At 38.7% G+C, this 19,508-nt stretch overlaps 1 protein-coding gene and 1 pseudogene across 2 annotated transcripts in view; one reads left to right on the top strand and one right to left on the bottom strand.

The window, feature by feature from the left end:
- Positions 1 to 19,508, bottom strand: part of NOTCH2 (notch receptor 2) — a 171,631-nt gene that overhangs the window by 69,536 nt on the left and 82,587 nt on the right. For both annotated transcript variants that reach the window (XM_034990168.1, XM_034990169.1), the window contains one exon: positions 12,819 to 12,941. In XM_034990168.1, the coding sequence (XP_034846059.1) occupies positions 12,819 to 12,941 (123 nt within the window). The remainder of the gene's footprint in view (positions 1 to 12,818; positions 12,942 to 19,508) is intronic.
- On the top strand, positions 1,169 to 1,524 carry LOC118000454 (annotated as a pseudogene).

The following is a 19,508-nucleotide window of genomic DNA, read 5'->3' as shown; positions in this document are numbered from 1 at the left end:
GATCGAGTCCGACATCAGGCTCCCTGCTGGGCAGGAAGCCTGCTTCTCCCTCTCCCACTCCTCCTGCTTGTGTTCCCTCTCTCACTGTCTCTGTCAAATAAATAAAAATCTTTAAAAAAAAAAAAAAGAAATGGGTGGTAGCTATTTATACTTCATCGGTGAATCCCCAGCACTTAACATGGTGCCCAGCTAATAATATTTCTTGAGAAGTATTCAAAAATATTTGTTAAACAAAAGTTTATCTGTACCTGTCTTCTCTTACTTAGGTCATTCTAATTCCAAAATAATAACCATCTTTCAACTCCTCTCCCTCACACCTTTAGGGTGTCTCTATTCTATTCATATTCCCAAAGTTTCCATTTTCCCCTTATTGACATCCACCAGTCAATACCCAAACTTCTCATTCTATCCCCTTCCTTACTTGCTGAACTCCATCCCATTTATGCCACACCCAATTCACCTTGCCTTTTGACCCTAACTATGTCTCAAGGGTAATTCTACATTATGGCGGGAACCTTCCCTCTTTGAATGAAACCTAAGATTTCCCAAAAGACTACACCCTAGTTAGCCCTCTTCAGTAGAGTCCTCTCCTCCTCTTCTGATTGCCTCCATTTGCATGAAGGTAAGTAGGGAAAGACTCAATGTTTTCTTTATTCCCTAATGCTGCTACTAACTTCAAATAGTAAAAATATATTTATTAAGCAATTTCTAGGTACCAGACCCTGTGGTAAGTGCTTATATTGTTGTCAAATGTAATCTTCTCATACAATTAATCCAGTTTCACCGATGTAGTACAGACCTGGTCTACACTGAAGAAAGATACTAAAGTATCTCAGGGAGTAGGGAAAAGAGACCCTGACAGAACCCAGTAACAGCCATGAATTTCAAAGGATGAGGTTGGGCCAGCAACAACTGAAAATTTTAATGTTCTCATTCATTCATTCATTCAACAAATATGTACATACCATGTGCCAGGCACTGACCTATATACACTGAAATTATAATGGTAAAGAAAACAGCTGTGGCTTCTACCCTGTAAATAGGGGTTTTACAACCAAACACATAATTGTAACAGAGAGTGATAAGTGCTCTAATGGATACAGGTTGCCTTGGGAGCATAAAGTAGGAGAGCAGAGAACTATATTCTGCAGGTCCAGTTGGGGATGGTATGTTTCTTTGGCAAGCCACAATTATGAGACCTAATGAGAGCCCATGTCAAGGCACTGTAATTTTTTTTTTTCATTTTATTTTCCTACAAACTTACCCCTTCAAACCACCTAAGCTTGCATTTATAACAAGAATTTATCATCCAAATATTAACAGTAATGGCAGCATTTGTCTTGGCATTTGAAGATCACAGTGGTCTCCTGCTTTAACTATTTCTAAAGTTCTTTTATCCATTTGTTCACTGCTATGTGATCCAAACCCAGATGACCCCCTAGTGCCAGAGACTTCATAGATCTATAAAACAGAGATAAGTACAACAGAATATCTTGAGAATAAACTCAGAAGTATGCCATGTGATGCTCCCTTAAAGTCAGAATACCTTGTGGTATAGCTGAATAAACTTTAAATTACCATTAACAGAGAGAGAGAGAAAATGACTTTGTATGTTAACTGGGTTGTATAATAGTGTGTATATGCATGGAAACGTGTATAGGAAGAGGGCAGAGTGGGGAGTATTTCAGGCAGAAGTAAGTGTATGTGTATCGGTTTGAATAGAAGAGAAAGCATGCCTCATTTGAGTCAATGAAAAAAAATCAGTGTGGTTCACTTCTAAGGCATGGATCAGGGGAGATATGGCAGGAGAGGGAGTTATATACAGAGCCTTGGAACTCTATCCAAAGACAAGGAGGACCCACTGAAGCATTTTAAGCAAAGAAAGAACACGATCCCATTTGTGTCTCAGAAAGCCCACTCGCTACTGTGAGGAGGATGGGCTGAACTCCACCTCACCCCTCCAGGTCAATAGCAATTTAAAGCCCTGAGGAGTCCCAGGGTGCCTGTGGCCGCTATAGCAACGAGAGAGTCTGCAGTGCATCTGGGGCAAATTCCGGATGCAGCAGCACCAAGGAGCATCCAGGCTCAGCCACTGTATGGAGAGCAATGGATGCTGTGCCAATGCTGGATGTTCAGAAAGCCGACCCCTGGCACAAAGGCTTCTCCACACAAGAAGAAGAAAACAGTGCCAAGCTTCAGTCCCCCTGCTAGGAGGCCCACACTCTGGTTCTCTCGCCGCCTTCTTGGGTTGCTGGGCTGTTAAACCAGTTTATAGAAAGAGCCCCTCACCTCACTGTGGTCCCTCACTTCACTGCAGCACTCCAAAAAGAATCAACCGACTCTGTTTACAGGCAAGCAGTTACTACGAGCAGAATGAGTAAAACGGAAAACAAATAAACTAACAAACATGGGACCTATTAAAACATTCTGCAATATGAAAGATGGAGAAGGTACCCCTTAAGATGTAGATAAAGAGCATACCTGTGAAAAAAGTTCCCTTTCAGAATATAAGGAATTGGCTCTGCATTTCTGTATTCTCAAGAAATGTAGAAAATGTAGGTTTTAAAAAGAAATGAAAAATAATACAAGATGTCAGACTCTGATGAAGGACAGGCTGAGAACAAAGCAGAATTACAGAGGACCTAGATGCAATGAGTAAATATGATAAGAATATAAAAAATGCAATTCAAATAAAAATCATAATCAGAAGCCACAAAGGACAGAACTGACAATGAAGAAAAATAAATCAGTGTTATAAAGGAAAAGCTTAAGAAGCTCTCATAAAATGCAGAGGAAATTAAAATATCAAGAGACAAGATCTTAGCTATGGGAAAGAATGAAGACCTAATTAAGATAATAGATGTTCCTGAAGACACAAAAACAAATGAAAAAAAAATGAAAAGAATAATCTTTTCTGAGATGAAAATAGAGCTAAGCCTGCAGATCCAAAGGGCTCAAAAGTGCTAGGAAAAAAAAATAGGGATATACCTATACCAATACTGGTTAAAGATTTTACTTTAAAGAAAGATAAGAGAAGGGAGAGGGGAGAGAGCCTGACCTGTCTGATATCGGACTTCCCTATAATGCTCACAAGACACAAAGGAACAATGTCTAGGAGCTTGGTAAGATTGACTGTGACTCAAGAATTCAATATCTAGACAAGATGCCATTTGTGTATGAAGGCAACTAAATCAAAAGATATTTTTCAAATATCTGAGAGCTCTAAAGATATACCAACATGTAACTTTTCTGGGAAAAAAAAATTACTCCAAGATGTACTCATCTGACTGAAAAAATAAATCAAAATAAAGAATCCAGGAATGAAAAAGTTGTGACATAAATGTACTGGTAGTTAACACAAAACAAGTTACATATAGAATAAAGTCCAAAATATTATAAATTGAATTATAAAGCAATGTAAATATCAAAAATATTTTTAAAAGAAAATGCATAAAATTTAAAAATGCAATAGCAATACTATGGTATGAATTTTTAAATCCCAGATCATATAAACAAAATCTGGAGAGTGAAAAGAAGATATAAGAGAACCAAAAGTATGCTTATTCCTCATGTTACAGAAGAAGCAATTAGTATATGCAGTTTCACTTTTGACACTAAAAAATAGAGATGGATTCAAATCCAAATTTTTCTAAACATGTATACCTTTAAAAAAAAAAACACTAAATACTAAATACCATAATTTAAATCATCTCACCTCTGTCTGTTGTCCTCATGGACCAATTTCCACCTCCTTGAAAGACTTAAACACATGACTTAGGATCTTTTCACTCTTTCCTTTCCCATCTCCCATGAAATTAATATCTGGGTTGAGGACTAATAATGTCATCCAAGCCAAGAGTTCTTTACTTTCCTCAACTCAACAGCTTCCACATCCGCTCCATATCACAAGTACACTCACATTTTGGATCTCATTATGAGACACTCATTGTTCCAACCACAAGATCTCAAATTTGGTACTTCAACTCTGACTGTAACTTCCCGTATACCTCTTTCCCCATTCCCAACAAATATTTCACCTAATTATCCCCCATTAACACTTGTAAGAGTCAAGCCCTCCTAAATAACCCAGTTCATTAGCCAACCCTCTTCTAGCTGCCCTAACTCAGTCTAGTTCAGTCACATGAATGAAGTTTCTGTCGCCTATAGCTACTGCCCTGCATTTCTCCCTCTTTCAGCTGGACAAAATCTTGAATAAGTGACCTATACCCACTCCTCCCCTTCCTCCTTCTTCAACACCCACTTTTTTTCTAATTCAACCCTTTGCAATTTGGCATTCTTCTCTCCTTAATATTGAAACTACATTTTAGAAGATTTCCGGGGCGCCTGGGTGGCTCAGTCGTTAAGCGTCTGCCTTTGGCTCAGGTCATGATCTCAGGGTCCTGGGATCGAGTCCCGCATCGGGCTCCCTGCTTGGCAGGAAGCCTGCTTCTCCCTCTCCCACTCCCCCTGCTTGTGTTCCCTCTCTCGCTGTGTCTCTCTGTCAAATAAATAAATAAAATCTTAAAAAAAAAAAATTTCCAATGACCTCAAAAATTTTGATTAACTCTTTGCAGTTATCATTCTTATTTTAGTCTTTTGTTTATCATCCATTCAATAACTACTATTTGTTAAAATTGGTCCCAAGAATGCCAAAATCAGTAACACCATCCCCATCCTCCAGAGGCTGAGAGCCTCCCAGGTCCGAGGTAAGCATATAAACCAGGAACAGTGGTAAAAGAGCACAGATGGGACCAGAGAGACATGCAGAGTTTAGACAAGGGCACAGTCTTAAAATGCAGCCCCTGGCTCAGGATGCTGTCATGGCAGAGGCTCCCAACTCACACACATCCTTTTCTCTCACCTTCCTTCTTTGGATCCCTTTCCTCTTCCATTTTCTGAAGTGTGGACATATCTCACAATTTAGGTCCAAACTCTCGGTTCTTCTCACAATACGCACTTTCCCTTACAGACCTGATACATTCCCAGGGCAACCAAAAACAAGACTCAAAATCTGAGTCTAGAGCCCCTACCTCTAATCTGACCTCCTGGGTCTTACTGTTAAGTGCTTTTCTCTTGGAAAACTCACCTCAAACTCACCAGCATCTCTAGCCCACTTCTCTATCTCTGTCAATAGAACCCATATTCTCTCATTACACAGATTCAAAACAGAAGTAAACTCTGCTCTATTTTCCCCTTCATCCAACCAAGTACTTAGATGGCCCCCAATTTCTAACCATGTCTTCTTTCAAACTCATATTCATTTATAGTTTCTATCTCCTACTGTGGTTATGTGCAGACTTCCTTCTTTTTTCCTAGTGAATTTGACCATCCTTAAAAGATAAGAACAGCAAAGGAAACAGTCAACAAAACAAAGAGGCAACCCACAGAATGGGAGAAGATATTTGCAAATGACACTACAGATAAAGGGCTGGTATCCAAGATCTGTAAAGAACTTCTCAAACTCAACATCCAAAAAACAAATAAGTCAAAAAATAGGCAGAAGACATGAACAGTCACTTCTCAAAAGAAGACACACAAATGGCTAACAGACACATGAAAAAATGTTCATCATCATTAGCCATCAGGGAAATTCAAATCAAAACCACAGTGAGATACCACCTTACACCAGTTAGAATGGCAAAAATTGACAAGGCAAGAAACAACAAATCTTGGAGAGGTTATGGAGAAAGGGGAACCCTCTTACACTGTTAATGGGAATACAAGTTGGTACAGCCACTTTGGAAAACAGTGTGGAGGTGCCTCAAAAAATTAAAAATAGAGCTACCCTATGACCCAGCAATTGCACTCCTGGGTATTTACCCCAAAGACACAGATGGAGTGAAAAGAAGGGCCAGATGCACCCCAATGTTCATAGCAGCAATGTCCACAATAGCCAAACTGTGGAAAGAGCCGAGATGCCCTTCAACAGATGAATGGATAAAGAAGATGTGGTCCATATATACAATGGAATATTACTCAGCCATCAGAAAGGATGAATACCCAACTTTTACATCAACATGGATGGGACTGGAGGAGATTATGCTAAGTGAAATAAGTCAAGCAGAGAAAGTCAATTATCATATGGTTTCACTTATTTGTGGAACATAAGGAATAGCATGGAGGACTTTAGAAGAAGGGAAAAATGAAGGGGGGGAAATTGGAGGGAGAGATGAACCATGAGAGACTATGGACTCTGAGAAACAAACTGAGGGTGTTAGAGGGGAAGGGGGAGAGGGGATGGGTTAGCCTGGTGATGGGTATTAAGGAGGGCACATACTGCATGGAACACTGGGTGTTATATGAAAACAATGAATTGTGGATCACTACCTCAAAAACTAATGATGTATTGTATGGTGACTAACAACATAATAAAATAAAATTTAAAAAAAGATAAGAATTGATTTATTTCTTCTTTGTGTCTCTTATAGCATCCAGCATAGTATATTGGATCTAATAGTGAGTTATTCAATAAATATGTCATTGAAGCTACTTTACAACAATTCTGAAGCTATTTTACAACAATTGAAAAGCCATGGAATGAAACTAGATCTTGCCTGGAATGTAGCCAAAGTCAGACATTGAGTCATGGACCACAAGAGCACAAAAGATGCCTCAGTCTCACCTCCTATATTTTGTGGGGGGGGCTATCCTAACCACCCACCCCTGTTCACACCAACATGACCACTCATCAACTCTGAGACCTTTAGGATGAGGGTGTTTTAGGTTAGCACTCTGGCAGCCTGCCCAGCTGATAGCAAACTGAAATTGGGTGAAGCAGAATTCCAGAAAACAGGCTTTGATCAAGTCCTCACAATCAAGTTCACATCAGAGAAACTGAAATGGGAGATGCATTTTCCCATTCCCCCATGCAGAATACAATTGAGAATACTTTTGCAGCCCCAGATATACATAGTTTCCACTCTCAACCAAAAGCCTCCATTCCTATAGTATTTAAAAAACAGAAAAGTGGTTGTAACAAAAGCCTCATCCTAGAGAACAGCTTGTCACCAACTAGAGGCTAGACTGAAATGAGGCATCTAGTTCAAAATCAAAACACTGCCATGAAAAGACTCCATTCCCAGACACAGGAGCTAATGCACCACCTCTGGCAGTATGTACTTGCTGATTCATGCCAAAAAATTTTTACTGAAATTGGAGCAGCTGACAGTAAAGGGAATCTTAACCAACTCTTTGGGCTCATCAGTTATAAAAGGAGAGCTGAGAGAAAATGTGGTTGGTTTTATTTGACTCATGTCCACCTAACTTCCACTGTTCACTTCTGCTTAGCGTCCCAAAGCACTATTCCAAGCCCAAGCTAAAATTACATTTCTGGGTTAATAACAAGCACAGGAAAATAAATCACGTCTGCCCTAGGAGTGAACCCAAACCAAAAGCTGCCAGAGAGGAATTTGTGAGTTGAGTTTAGAGGCAACTTTAATTCTGAAGGAAATGAACCTTTAAAAAGAAAATTCAAATAACAATCTATGTAGACAAAACATTAATCTACACTGCTTTAATTAATTTGGGAGCCTTTTATAACTTTTTTTTTTTCTTAAGTGGCTATCTGCCAGAGCAGAACTTCTCTCAGGGGCCAAAAACAGTAATAGTAAAGACCTTTGTGCTTAGGCTTCATCAGATCCTTAGGTTTATCTCCATTTCCTAAAGGAACATCCAACTACTCAGACGTCTCTATAACAAAATTCCTATAAAAAAGTAAACCATTTGCCCAACTCCCAACACCAATTTCTTGCTTCTACCTAGGCTTTAGTTCATCCAGAAGAGTGGAAGCTTTTGAATACTGTTCTAGATGGCCACGTCAGGTGAAAAGACTAGATCAGAACATAGCTCTGTCCATAACTGATGTGGAAATCACACCAGAACAAGGGCAACATGCTTTCTTCTAGTGAGTCAAACCCAAGGCCCCCTGTACAAACAGCTACACATCTATCCTGCTACCACCCTGGATCAGAGAGGATACTCCTACATAGTAGGAGCAGTGCTAATACCTATAGAATATCTTCATACCTAAGGTAGTGCTGTCCAATAAAAATATCATGAGATATACAGATTTAATTTAAAATTTTCTGGTAGCACTTAAACAAAAGAAAAAGAAACTGATGGAATCAGTTTTAATATCATATTTAACTCAATATATCCAAAACACTATCATTTTAGTATCTAAACCAATATTTAAAACATTATTAGTGAGACACTCTGCTTTTGCTTTTCATACTAAGTCTTCAAAATCAGGTATTTTATAGCTGTGGCACATCTCAGTTCGACCTGTCACACTTCAGATACTCAATAGCAAAATATGGCTAGTGACTACTATATAAAACAGCGTGGATCTGGAATGTTTTACGTGGTAACTGCAATTTACAGTTGAAAGTGTAATTTATAATTAAAATTAAATGTAATTTAATTTACATGATAAATGAAAGGCTCAATAGGTTTTTTACCATTTATTCTCCCAATACCCCAATAAAGTAACTAAGAGATATTAGTTCCATGAATAGTAAATAAAGTCTTCTGAAGAAAAGGAAGCTGACTCATTTATCCCAAATCAAACCATGAAAAGACTCAGAGAAAATTTCTGGTCATCTTGAAGCCCAGAATTTGCTACTAAAGACCAAAACTTCTCTGCATATGTATTTATAAAACAACATAGTGCCTATCAGGCTCCTCTCATTAAAAACTTATAAATATTTAATGCTATATGTTAACTATACTGGAATTAAAATAAAAAACTTAATTAAAAAAAAAACCATAGCAAATTCACAAATCTCCTTTATTTCAAATTGATACCTAGTTTCTTCAGCTATATAATCCCATCCATTCTTTTTCAGATACCTGGCAACTTCACTTCCTCTCCTAGTAGACTAACTCCAACCCTTCTTTTTCTATTGTGTCAAAAGCCAGACCAAACAGTTCATGCTTCAACTCTATAGCTGCAAATTGTAGAGGGAAGTCTGAACAAAGTTGCAATAAGGCTCTTGGGTATAGTGGAAAAATCTCCAAACTGAATATAAAACATTCATTCAATATTGACTTCTAATTTCAAAGTAACCAGGAAAATTTCTAAAATGGAAAGAAAAATAAAGAATAAATCACCACATCCTAGAATAATAAAATTATAAATTGAACATTGTTTATTAAAAAGATTCAAAATTCTTTTATTTTATTTTATGATTATTTATTTATTTATTTATTTATTTGACAGAGAGAGAGAGAAAGAGAGAGGGCACAAGCAGAGGGAGTGTTAGGCAGAGGGAGAGGAAGAAGCAGGCTCCCTGCTGAGCAGGGAGCCCAATGTGGGACTCCATCCCAGGACCCCAGGCTCATGATCTGAGCCGAAGGCAGTCGCTTAACCAACTGAGCCACCCAGGCGCCCAAGATTCAAAATTCTTAAAAAATAAAAAATAAAAAAAGACAATCCACAGAGTCAATTTGTATAGAAAAAGACCACAGATTTGAGCACAGACTTGGGGTTCAACAAGGCTAGATTCAAACCCTAACCCAACCACTATGTGCCTTGAGTAAACTGTTTAACCCTTCTGTATATCCATCACCATCTGTAAAAAGGGTATTTAATAAACTCTACCCTTAATACAGTTATCACAAAGATTACACAAAATAAAACATTGTAATTAGCACAGTATTTGGTTACTAACAAACATTAGTTAACTCCCAGCCCCTAGCCCCATTCATTTCTTTAATTTGCATAAAGCAGAAAATACTAATCTGAATTTACAGCTCTGATATCAATAGAAATAGGAACCCTATGACTCCCAATTTTTTCTCTGTTCTTCTCAGAATGAGGTGAGGGCTAGGAGGGTGAACAGTTCGGCTGTATGCTACTGAGAACAAAGGTGCGTAGAGAGCTGTAGTAACTGGTATCACCAGCAACAGTTCAGTCATCCTGTAACTCGTTATTTCCCTCACCTCAACCATATATAATAATGCCAATATTACCATGGCAAGCATTATCACGGGAGGAATGTACAGTGTAGTAAGGGAACCAGAGGAGAATACCTAGCTCAGCCTGGAGAGAGGTCACGGAAAGTTCCCTGAAGGAGGCAGCCACTTGACCTGAGCCAGGCAGGCAAAACTGGTGAGGACAACAGGGAGAGGAGTAGAGAAGGGAAATCTGTGGAAGAGGAATGTTGTGAGTGAAGACACAGGATGCAGTAGATACAGGAGAACTGGAAGCAGTTCTTATTGCTGTTGGATGCATGAGAAGACTGGATAAGTAAACAGGGTTGAGACTAGGAAGGAATTCATATAGCAAAGATCTCAGACATGATCCTGTTACTGATGGGGATGGCAAAAAACAAGGCTGCCACTGGAAATCAAAGAATCGGCATGAGTGAAAAAGAGGAAGGAAACCTGTGGTGGGAAACCAAAGACTGAGAGTCACTTTATTTTTTTTTTAAAGATTTTATTTACTTATTTGACAGAGAGACACAGCGAGAGAGGGAACACAAGCAGGGGGAGTGAGAGAGGGAGAAGCAGGCTTCCTGCTGATCAGGGAGCCCAATACGGGGCTTGATCCCAGGACCCTGGGATCATGACCTGAGCTGTAGGCAGACGTTTAACAACTGAGCCACCCAGGTACCCTTGAGAGTCACTTTAAATGACAGCAGATCAAAAGAAATAAATATTGTCACATTGAACTTATTCAGAAATCTGCCATCCTTTATAGAAAATACAAAAACACATGGAGAAAGAAACATGTTATAAGGACTTTCATAAAAAGAGGTACTTATTAAACATCCTGGGGTAAGAAATTTTGATAAAATATCATTTCCCTGGGAGAGCTTCCCCAAGAATGCACCTTCCTAATTAGTATCAAGGCAGAAAACAGAGTATAGCAGCAAGGAAAACTCAGCAGTGAAATCACAGTATCATTTAATCTTCATTGGCATCAGAACCCTTAGTACCATATACAAAAAAGGAGAGATTAGGATGGGGTCAAGTTCCTAACAAGCACCTCATCCTGTCCAATACTGCTGTAAGGATCATTAAAAAGAGAAAAATTTAAATCTTTCCAGTTATTACTGTCATGTAATGAACTTCACAGTAATTTTTTTGAGTTGAAAAGAAAAATGGCCTCTGAAAAAAATCTACCAGAGAAACAGCAAAAGCTAAAGAGAAGAGATAATATGACAGAAAGTGCAGAGTGTTGGGAGTGAAGTCCTAGGATCAAGACACCAAGAAGAAATTCTAGGGAAGTCCAATTCTAGGGAAACCCAGTGGAAAAGTATAAAAAAGGACAGCTTGGAGATTAAAATAAAAAATGTGTGCCCTTCCAGGAAATCATGTTACTAAAGTTTTAAACCCTTTTAATCTTTTTCTATTCATAGTGTACAGGTCTAAAGAGTACTCTAAATAATTAGCTCCTACAGATAAGGGAAAGTAATTTGGAGATTCTAAAGAATACCAGATAGTAATGGCAGCAATCCAACATCAAGGCTTCTTTGCTGGGCAAAATTCTCACTGGTGCTGAAGTTTCTTCCTTATTTTTTTTTTAAAGATTTTATTTATTTATTTGAGAGCGAGAGTATGCATGCAAGAGCACAAGCAGTGGAGAGGGAGAAGCAGGCTGCCCATTGGGCAGGGAGCCCGATGCGGGGCTCAATCCCAGGACCCTGAGATCATGACCTGAGCCAAGGCAGCCACTTAACTGACTGAGCCACCCAGGCGCCCCTGAAGTTTCTTCCTTATAACATTAACTTATTCTTGGATTTCCACATTAAATCATCAAGTTCTCTCAAAAAAGCTTAGTTCTTAGTCACTTAATCAGTTCTTAATTGTTTCCACTTTCAGTTAGATAAATAGATATAAACAGAAATTAGAACCAAATGTCTGCATAAAATCACTTAACTTTCAAAAATAAGTGGAAAATCTGCCTAAGACAACATCAGACACTTCAAGAGGTTGTAAAATTAAGCAAGACTAATGTCTGAGGCTGAAAAATCTATTGTCCTATGTGCAAAAAGGGATACAAAAAAGGAAAAAAATAGAAACGTAGATGGATGTCATAAAAATAATATCAAGGGTGCCTGCCCAACCCTTTGCATAATTAGAGGACATGGCAATAAGATGAGATAGATTTCTGTCCATGAATAAGCTCTGAACTCCTGTAGTGTATATAACTTATATTTTTACTTTTTAGTTGGAAGAAGAGTATTTTAATAGCCTTTCATATAATTATGATTATTCTTTGATACTATACCAAAACTTAACAAGTTGCAGTTTCTTTTTTTTTTCTAGCTTTACTGAGATATTTTTGACATATAACATTGTATAAGTTTAAAGTATACAATGTAAAAAAATAAAGTATACAATGTGATGATTTGATATATGTTTATAGTGTGTGTAGCAAAATGATTACCACAGTAAGATTAGTGAACACATCAATTATTTCACATAGTACCTATTTTTTTTTAAGTGTGGTGAGAACATTTATATTTTCATGGTTAACTATGTTCTTTTCCTCTCAAATATGTATTAAGTATCTGCTATATCCTAAGGCAATGTGCTGCTTTTCCCAGACCTCAGAGTGTGTCAGTAATGCTTTTCTCTCGTATCTGCCATAGCACCTTAGCATGATGCTGAGGTACTGAGTTCAGAGCAGTGGCCCAATAAATACCTATGAAATATTTTTCTTTAAATGAGCATAGGAGAACATATGGGGTTAGCACTATACCCAATGATGTAGCACAGAGACCCTTGTAAAAGGTGCCCACTTCAGTAACAGCCTTCCTCTGGTTACCAATCCATGTCCCATTCTGACTGATTTACCACAGTGTGCATACCTGTCCACTGAGGGGGGCAGCGGCAGTTGTAAGTGTTAACCCCATCCACACAAACCCCTCCATTCTGACACTTGTGGTTAGGGCAGTCATCAATATTCCGCTCACAGGTGACCCCTTCAAAACCTGGATAGAGAAGAACAGAGAAAATAATGAATTCTCATGCAGAAGTAAGTCATCAGCTCTTCTACAGAACATGGTCATCAGAACAGACCTACTTCATTATTTCATTTCAGGAGCTAGCAGCTGATTAACCCAGGACTCACCATACAAAAAATTGCCCAATCTTCTGTCTTCTCTTGCCTCAAGAGAAGCTAGACAGTTAAAGTGACTCATGATGCGAATGACATGCCTTCGCAGTTACCTCACAAGTATTTCAAAGTGTTTTTATGAAATAAAATCCCAGTGAAGATAAATGTCTACTTAGATAACTATTCACTGGTTCTTAAAAAAGGTGCGGGGGGGGGGATATTAGATTTTCCCCAGCTCCATGCTAGATTAATGGGAAGAATAGATAAAAGATCACCTAATTAAATTTAAATTCATTTACTTTCTTCTTAGGATGTTTGCTTGGGAAAACTAGGTTGGGGTGGGAAATAAAAGAAAAATATTGAAGATATGGGTCAAGTTCCAACCTCACTACTTATAAGCTATTTAACACAGAATAAATTACAAACTCTGAATTAGCTTCCTCATCTGTAAAATGAGGCGGATTCCACCTGCCCAACCTGCCTTTCTAGTGCCATATCATGAGTAAAGTACATTATAAACATAAAAAGCTATCTGAAAATGGGGTGGCATTATTATTAATTAAACTTACCAACCCTTCAAGTTCTTCATCCTTCTCTCCATATTTATGGCATTACTTCCTTCCTCTTGATTTTCCCTTTTATGAAAAATGAAACCAACACACCAAACTTCACCCTAACTGCCCACAGTGTGTTTCTCTGTAATTTATATATTGAGCTTTTTCCTTTCTCCTTGGCTACCAAATCCCTTAGCTATTAAAATAAAAGACTACCAGCTTTAAAACTGAATTTTCTTTTTTTTTTTTAAAGATTTTATTTATTTATTTGACAGAGAGAGACACAGCGAGAGCAGGAACACAAGCAGGTGGAGTGGAGAGGGAGAAGCAGGCTTCCCGCGGAGCAGGGAGCCCGATGCGGGGCTCGATCCCAGGACCCCGGGATCATGACCTGAGCCGAAGGCAGACGCTTAATGACTAAGCCACCCAGGCGCCCCTAAAACTGAATTTTCAACTGATCATTCTCCTATTTGAAATATAGTATGACTAAGTATTTGGTCTCTTCAAAATGTCCCTAAGGTTCTTCTTCTCTCACTCAAAACACTTACCGGGTCTTATACTAGGCACTGGGGATATAACTGTGAGTAAAAAAGACAGAATGTCCCTGCTTTTGGGATATTTACAGTCTGGTGAGTGGGACAGACAGCAATCACACCTTGCTTTATTCACTCCTACCACAAGCCCCTGTGGTATTCTACAGCTGCTTTGTTACACTGCAACATGGCTGGTTTCTCTGAATAAAGCGGCAGTCATGTAAATGGGTATAAACCAAGTGGCAAAAAAAATTAGTGACACCAAAGGAAATCACTTCACAGAAGATGGGGATAATTGAAAGCTTGCCTAAGGAGAATTCTATTTCTCTGGGCATTTGGTATTCAGTCATTCAAGCAGATGAATCATTAAGTAAGCTTGAGAAAGACTGAGAATTTTTATAGACTCAGATTTTTAAAAATTTACCGTATTACTCATATATCTGTTTAATTGTATGAAAGTCTTACAAATGAACTGACTCAGAAAATTCTGGTTTAAGCCCACCCATAATTAAGATAAAGTAAGGGCAAATCTACAGATCCACTGAGTAGCAGTGTCTGAACAAGAACTGAGGTCTTTGCTCCTACTCCAGTGCTCTTAATGGAAACATTCCTTAGAAGAGTTAAAGATAGAGTTTTAGAGTGTGGGAGGGAAATAGGGCTGCTGGCTCACCACTGCTGGAACCTGTGTGGTCTAGTGGTATTCTGGAACTGGTAACTTGATCTCTCTGGTGACTAAGACTACTATGGTTGACTACAGTGTCAGGGAGGTGATAAAGCCCTGGTAGCCAAACTATTAGGAATTGAAACTGTGACCCTAAATTTATATCAGCCAACGCTACAACTAACTGAATTCACCAACCACAGACAGATTAAGAAAGCAGAAGCATTTCAGCATAACCACAACTATAAGAAATAAAATGTTTTCTTTTTATGACTGACTGACTATTTTCAAGGTAGTTCTTCCCTGTCAAAGGTAAGTAGGTAAGAAGGCAAGTTGCTAAGAGTTAATTCATGATTAAAGCATGGCCTCTGGGACCTAGGTTCAACTTTTAACCTTCCCATGCAATAGGTGAGTGAACAGGGGCAAGATACTGCAACTTTCTGTCCTCTCTGGGGGGAATAAACAGGGTCTACCACAAAGGGTTACTATAAAGAATAAATTAGTTAGATACACAGAGCACTTAATTCAGTAAAGGGTGCTGGGACAATTGAACATCTACAGGCAAAAGAATAAATTGGACCTCTTTCCCATACCATAACAAAAATTAACTTAAAATCTGGGGCTCCTGGGTGGCTCAGTGGGTTGAGCGGCTGCCTTCGGCTCAGGTCATGATCCCAGAGTCCCGGGATCGAGTCCCACGTTGGGCTCCCAGCTCAGCAGGGAGCCTGCTTCTCCCTCTGACCCTCTCCCCTCTCATACTGTTTCTCTCTCTCTCTCTCTCTCAAATAAATAAATAAATAAAATCTTAAAAAAAATAAAATAAAATAACTTAAAATCTAAGAGTTAAAATTATAAGACTCTTGTAAGAAAAGATAGGAGTGAATCTTTGTGACTTGGGCTAGGCAAAGCTTTCATAAATATGAACAAAAGCACAAGCAACAAGAGAAAAATTAGAAAGTTTGGACTTCATCGAAATTAAAAACATTTGGCCTTCAAAAGATACCATCAAGAAAGTGAAAAGACAGCCCACGGGATGAGAGAAAATATTTGTAAATCATTTATCTGATAAGAGACTTGTATGCAGGACATATAAAGAACTCTTACAGCAATAATAAAAATACAGTATAAATAATATAATAATAAAAAGGCAAATAGCCCATTATAGAATGGGTAAAGGACTTGAACAGACATTTCTCCAAAGATGATATACAAATGGCCGTAAGCACATGAAAAGATGCTCAACATCATTAGCTATCACACGGAAATGCCCATCAAAACCACAATGAGATGTCGCCTCACACCAACTAGGATGGCCATAAAAAAAACAGACAATAATAAGTGTTGGTGAGGATGTGGAGAAATCGGAACTCTCCTTTACTGCTGGCTGAAATGTAAAATAGTACAGCCACTTTGGAACAATCTGGCAGTTCCTGAAAAGGTTAAACAGAGTTACTATATCACCCAGAAAGACCCCTCTGAAATATGGACCCAAGAGAAATGAAAATACATGTCCACACAAAAACTTGCATAAGAATGTTCACAGTGGCATTATTCATAATAGCCAGAAAAGCAGAAGCAGCCCAAACGTCAATTAACTGATGAATGGATAAATAAAATGTGGTGAGCACTGAGTAACGTATAGGATTGTTGAATCAATGTTTTACATATGAAACTAATATAACATTATATGTTAATTATACTTCAACTTTTAAAAAGTAGGGGGAAAATGTGGTAAATCTACAATGGAATATTATTCAGCCATGAAAGGAAGGAAGCACTGATACCTCCTATAATATGAATGAACTTCAAAAACATTAGGTGAAAGAAGCCAATCACAAATGACCACATATGTTTCCATTTATATGAAATGTCCAGAGCAGGCAAATCTATAGGGACAGAAAGTAGATTAGTAGTTGCCTGGTGCTGGGGGAGAATTAGGGACCAAGGCAATGTGACTGCTGATGGTACAGGGTTCCTTCTGGAGTGATAAAAATGTTCTAAAATTGATTGTGGTGATGATTACACGTACCTGTGAATACCATGAAAACCACTGAATTGTACACTTTAAAGAGCAAATGATATGGTATGCAAATTATATCTCAATAAAGCTATTATATTAGGGGGGAATGCACTTAAAACTGTCCCTGATGCATGACAAGTGATCCATACATATTAGCTAATAGTATTATATATGAATAGAATCAAAACAGCCCTTATAGATTATCTACTCTGATCCTTTTATGTTATAGATGAAGAAGTTGAGGGCCATATGGCTGACTTATCCAAGTTTACATGGCTAGCAGGCAGGAGTCAGTACTGAACCAGTTTCAATCAGTATGCTGTCTGGGACCCCAGAGTTCCCTTGCAAAAATCTGAAAAACTAACCTAAGGTTAAAAGTTCCCATGTCTGAGAAAACTCAAGCCAAATCAGTTCTCCTCCAGAGTTAAGACAGGATTTATGCTTTAAAAATAGAGATACAGACCTCTTTTAGGAAATAGCTAGCAAATTCTTGTAAGAAAGTCCACCCAAGGAGGGGAGGTGGTGGTAAGGCTTATATGAATAAGTTACAGTGCAATCACTTCATAAAAATGTATTTTAAGGTTCTAGGGGAAAGGGAAACAGACAAGTCTCCAGACCTGTGGGTGGGATGGATGTAGCAGATTTACAAAGAGGCTCACATGACCGTACTAAAAGGAGTCTACTGCTTAAAGCCAACTCACATCCTTAAAAGGCCAAAAGGAGAGAAATTAAACTTAGAAGGAACATTTTAAGACTGTGCTGTTATAAAACCATGGCCCACGTAACTGATAAATGATGACAGTGAGGGTGGGGAGCAGAAAAGAATCTTTTGAACTTGTCATCCCACACAGAGAAGAGCATCTCTCAAGAAAGCATCCATATCTTTCCATTTTCACATGCTGGGATGTGTGAGGGTGGAAAGGCTTGTGGAGAGATACAAAGAAGAGAGCAGAAAGAGGAAGATGAGATGACATAACTAGGATTCTCTCAAACCAGGCTAAAAGTCCTCCGGAAGAGCTTCAGTCTGCAGGGATGAAAGAGTGAGGAAAAAACCAGGAATATCTGAAACTGGACAAAGGCAAAAAAGAGCTACAAGTCTACTTTCTTCCCCAACCCCCCAAGAAGAAATCTGACACAAAAGCAAACTGGTCCCATATCTGTCCCGCTGGTTTTCTTGGCACACATCTTCCATTCTCCAAATGGGCCCAGATGAGCTCGCTGGCCCTCGTGACTAGCCCATGTAGCCCCAAGCCCCACCACCCACACAGGCTACTGCTCCTACATGCCTCTCTTGATATCTCCCTAATGATCTCCACCCTTCTAAATTCATCACTGAAAAAGTCAAAGAAATGATTAAGGTGAATCAAAAGAAAGAAATTCGGTATATATATTTTTAAGTTATGGAATATAATAATTCTCTTTTCTATCACATTCAATTCATTCATTTGTCAAATATTCACTGGGTCTCAATTCTGTGCCATGCACTAAGTTGGGTACTGGGAGGAAGAGTTAAAATGAGAGTGTCTACTGGGAAAGATGAACAAATAAACCATCAGTGTGATAAGTGCTGTGCTAGAGGTATACAAATTACCAAAAGACCTTAGGGAGGTCTCCAATCCCCATGGGGATTGGGAACATAGAAGGCATTTCAGTGAAATAGGTGCCTTTGACACATGATAAAGAATAAGCTCTAGGGGCACCTGGGTGGCTCAGTCAGTTGAGCATCTAACTCTTGATTTTGGTTCAGGTCATGATCTCAGGGTTGTGGGATGGAGCCCTGTGTTGGGCTCTGTGCTCAGCGTGGAGTCTGCTGGAGATTCTCTTTCTCTCCCTTTGCTCCTCCCCCACTCATGCTCTCTCTCTAAATAAATAAATAAAATCTTTTTTTTTTTTTTTTTTAAAGAATAATTTCAGGCACCTGGGTGGCTCAGTTGGTTAAGCGACTGCCTTTGGCTCAGGTCATGATCCCAGGGTCCTGGGATCGAGCCCTGCATCGGACTCTCTGATTGGCAGGAAGCCTGCTTCTCCCTCTCCCACTCCCCCTGCTTGTGTTCCCTCTCTCGCTGTCTCTCTCTCTCTGTCAATTAAATAAATAAAATCTTTAAAAAAAAAATACAAAAGAATAATTTCTACATAAAAAGGCAAGGTGGGCAGGGGAAGGCGATAAAAGCTAAGGAGATAGCATGGTCCAAACTACTGAGCATAAGAGAATAGGAAAGACTTCCAGGAACGTCAACTAAAACTGGAACTAAAATAATGTACTCTGAAAAGTGATATGATCATTTCTTCATCTGTTCCAGAGAAATGTGCCAAAGTGTGATTAGTGTAATACCCAAGAGAAAGTTACATGCCCCTGCATATGAGAATGCAAGAGGGAATTATTTCCAACAGTTTTTAAGCTCAGACACAAAAGCCACAAAATGGGCTTAAACTTTATTTTAATGATATAGGGATATCACATATAATCAGCCTGTAAAGTACAGAGGTGGTTCACAAAGAATAAATCTCCGTTGTTTGGAGAGGACGGATCAGACAGCTTTTTGTGAAATTTTTTAAAAATCATAGAGAAATAGAGAGGTATAGGAGACAGAGAAAAGCAAAGTACATCGAGGACTGGCCAATCCAACTGTGAACTCACAAGGCACAGCCAACATATTCAAACAATCCACTGTTC

This window comes from Mirounga leonina, unplaced genomic scaffold (genome assembly GCF_011800145.1).
Source record: "Mirounga leonina isolate KUSES-001 unplaced genomic scaffold, KU_Mleo_1.0 Mir_507, whole genome shotgun sequence".
In the NCBI taxonomy this organism is placed as follows: Eukaryota; Metazoa; Chordata; class Mammalia; order Carnivora; family Phocidae; genus Mirounga; species Mirounga leonina.
Note: the sequence above shows the minus strand (reverse complement) of the source record. Positions and strands in the feature narration are given on the sequence as shown.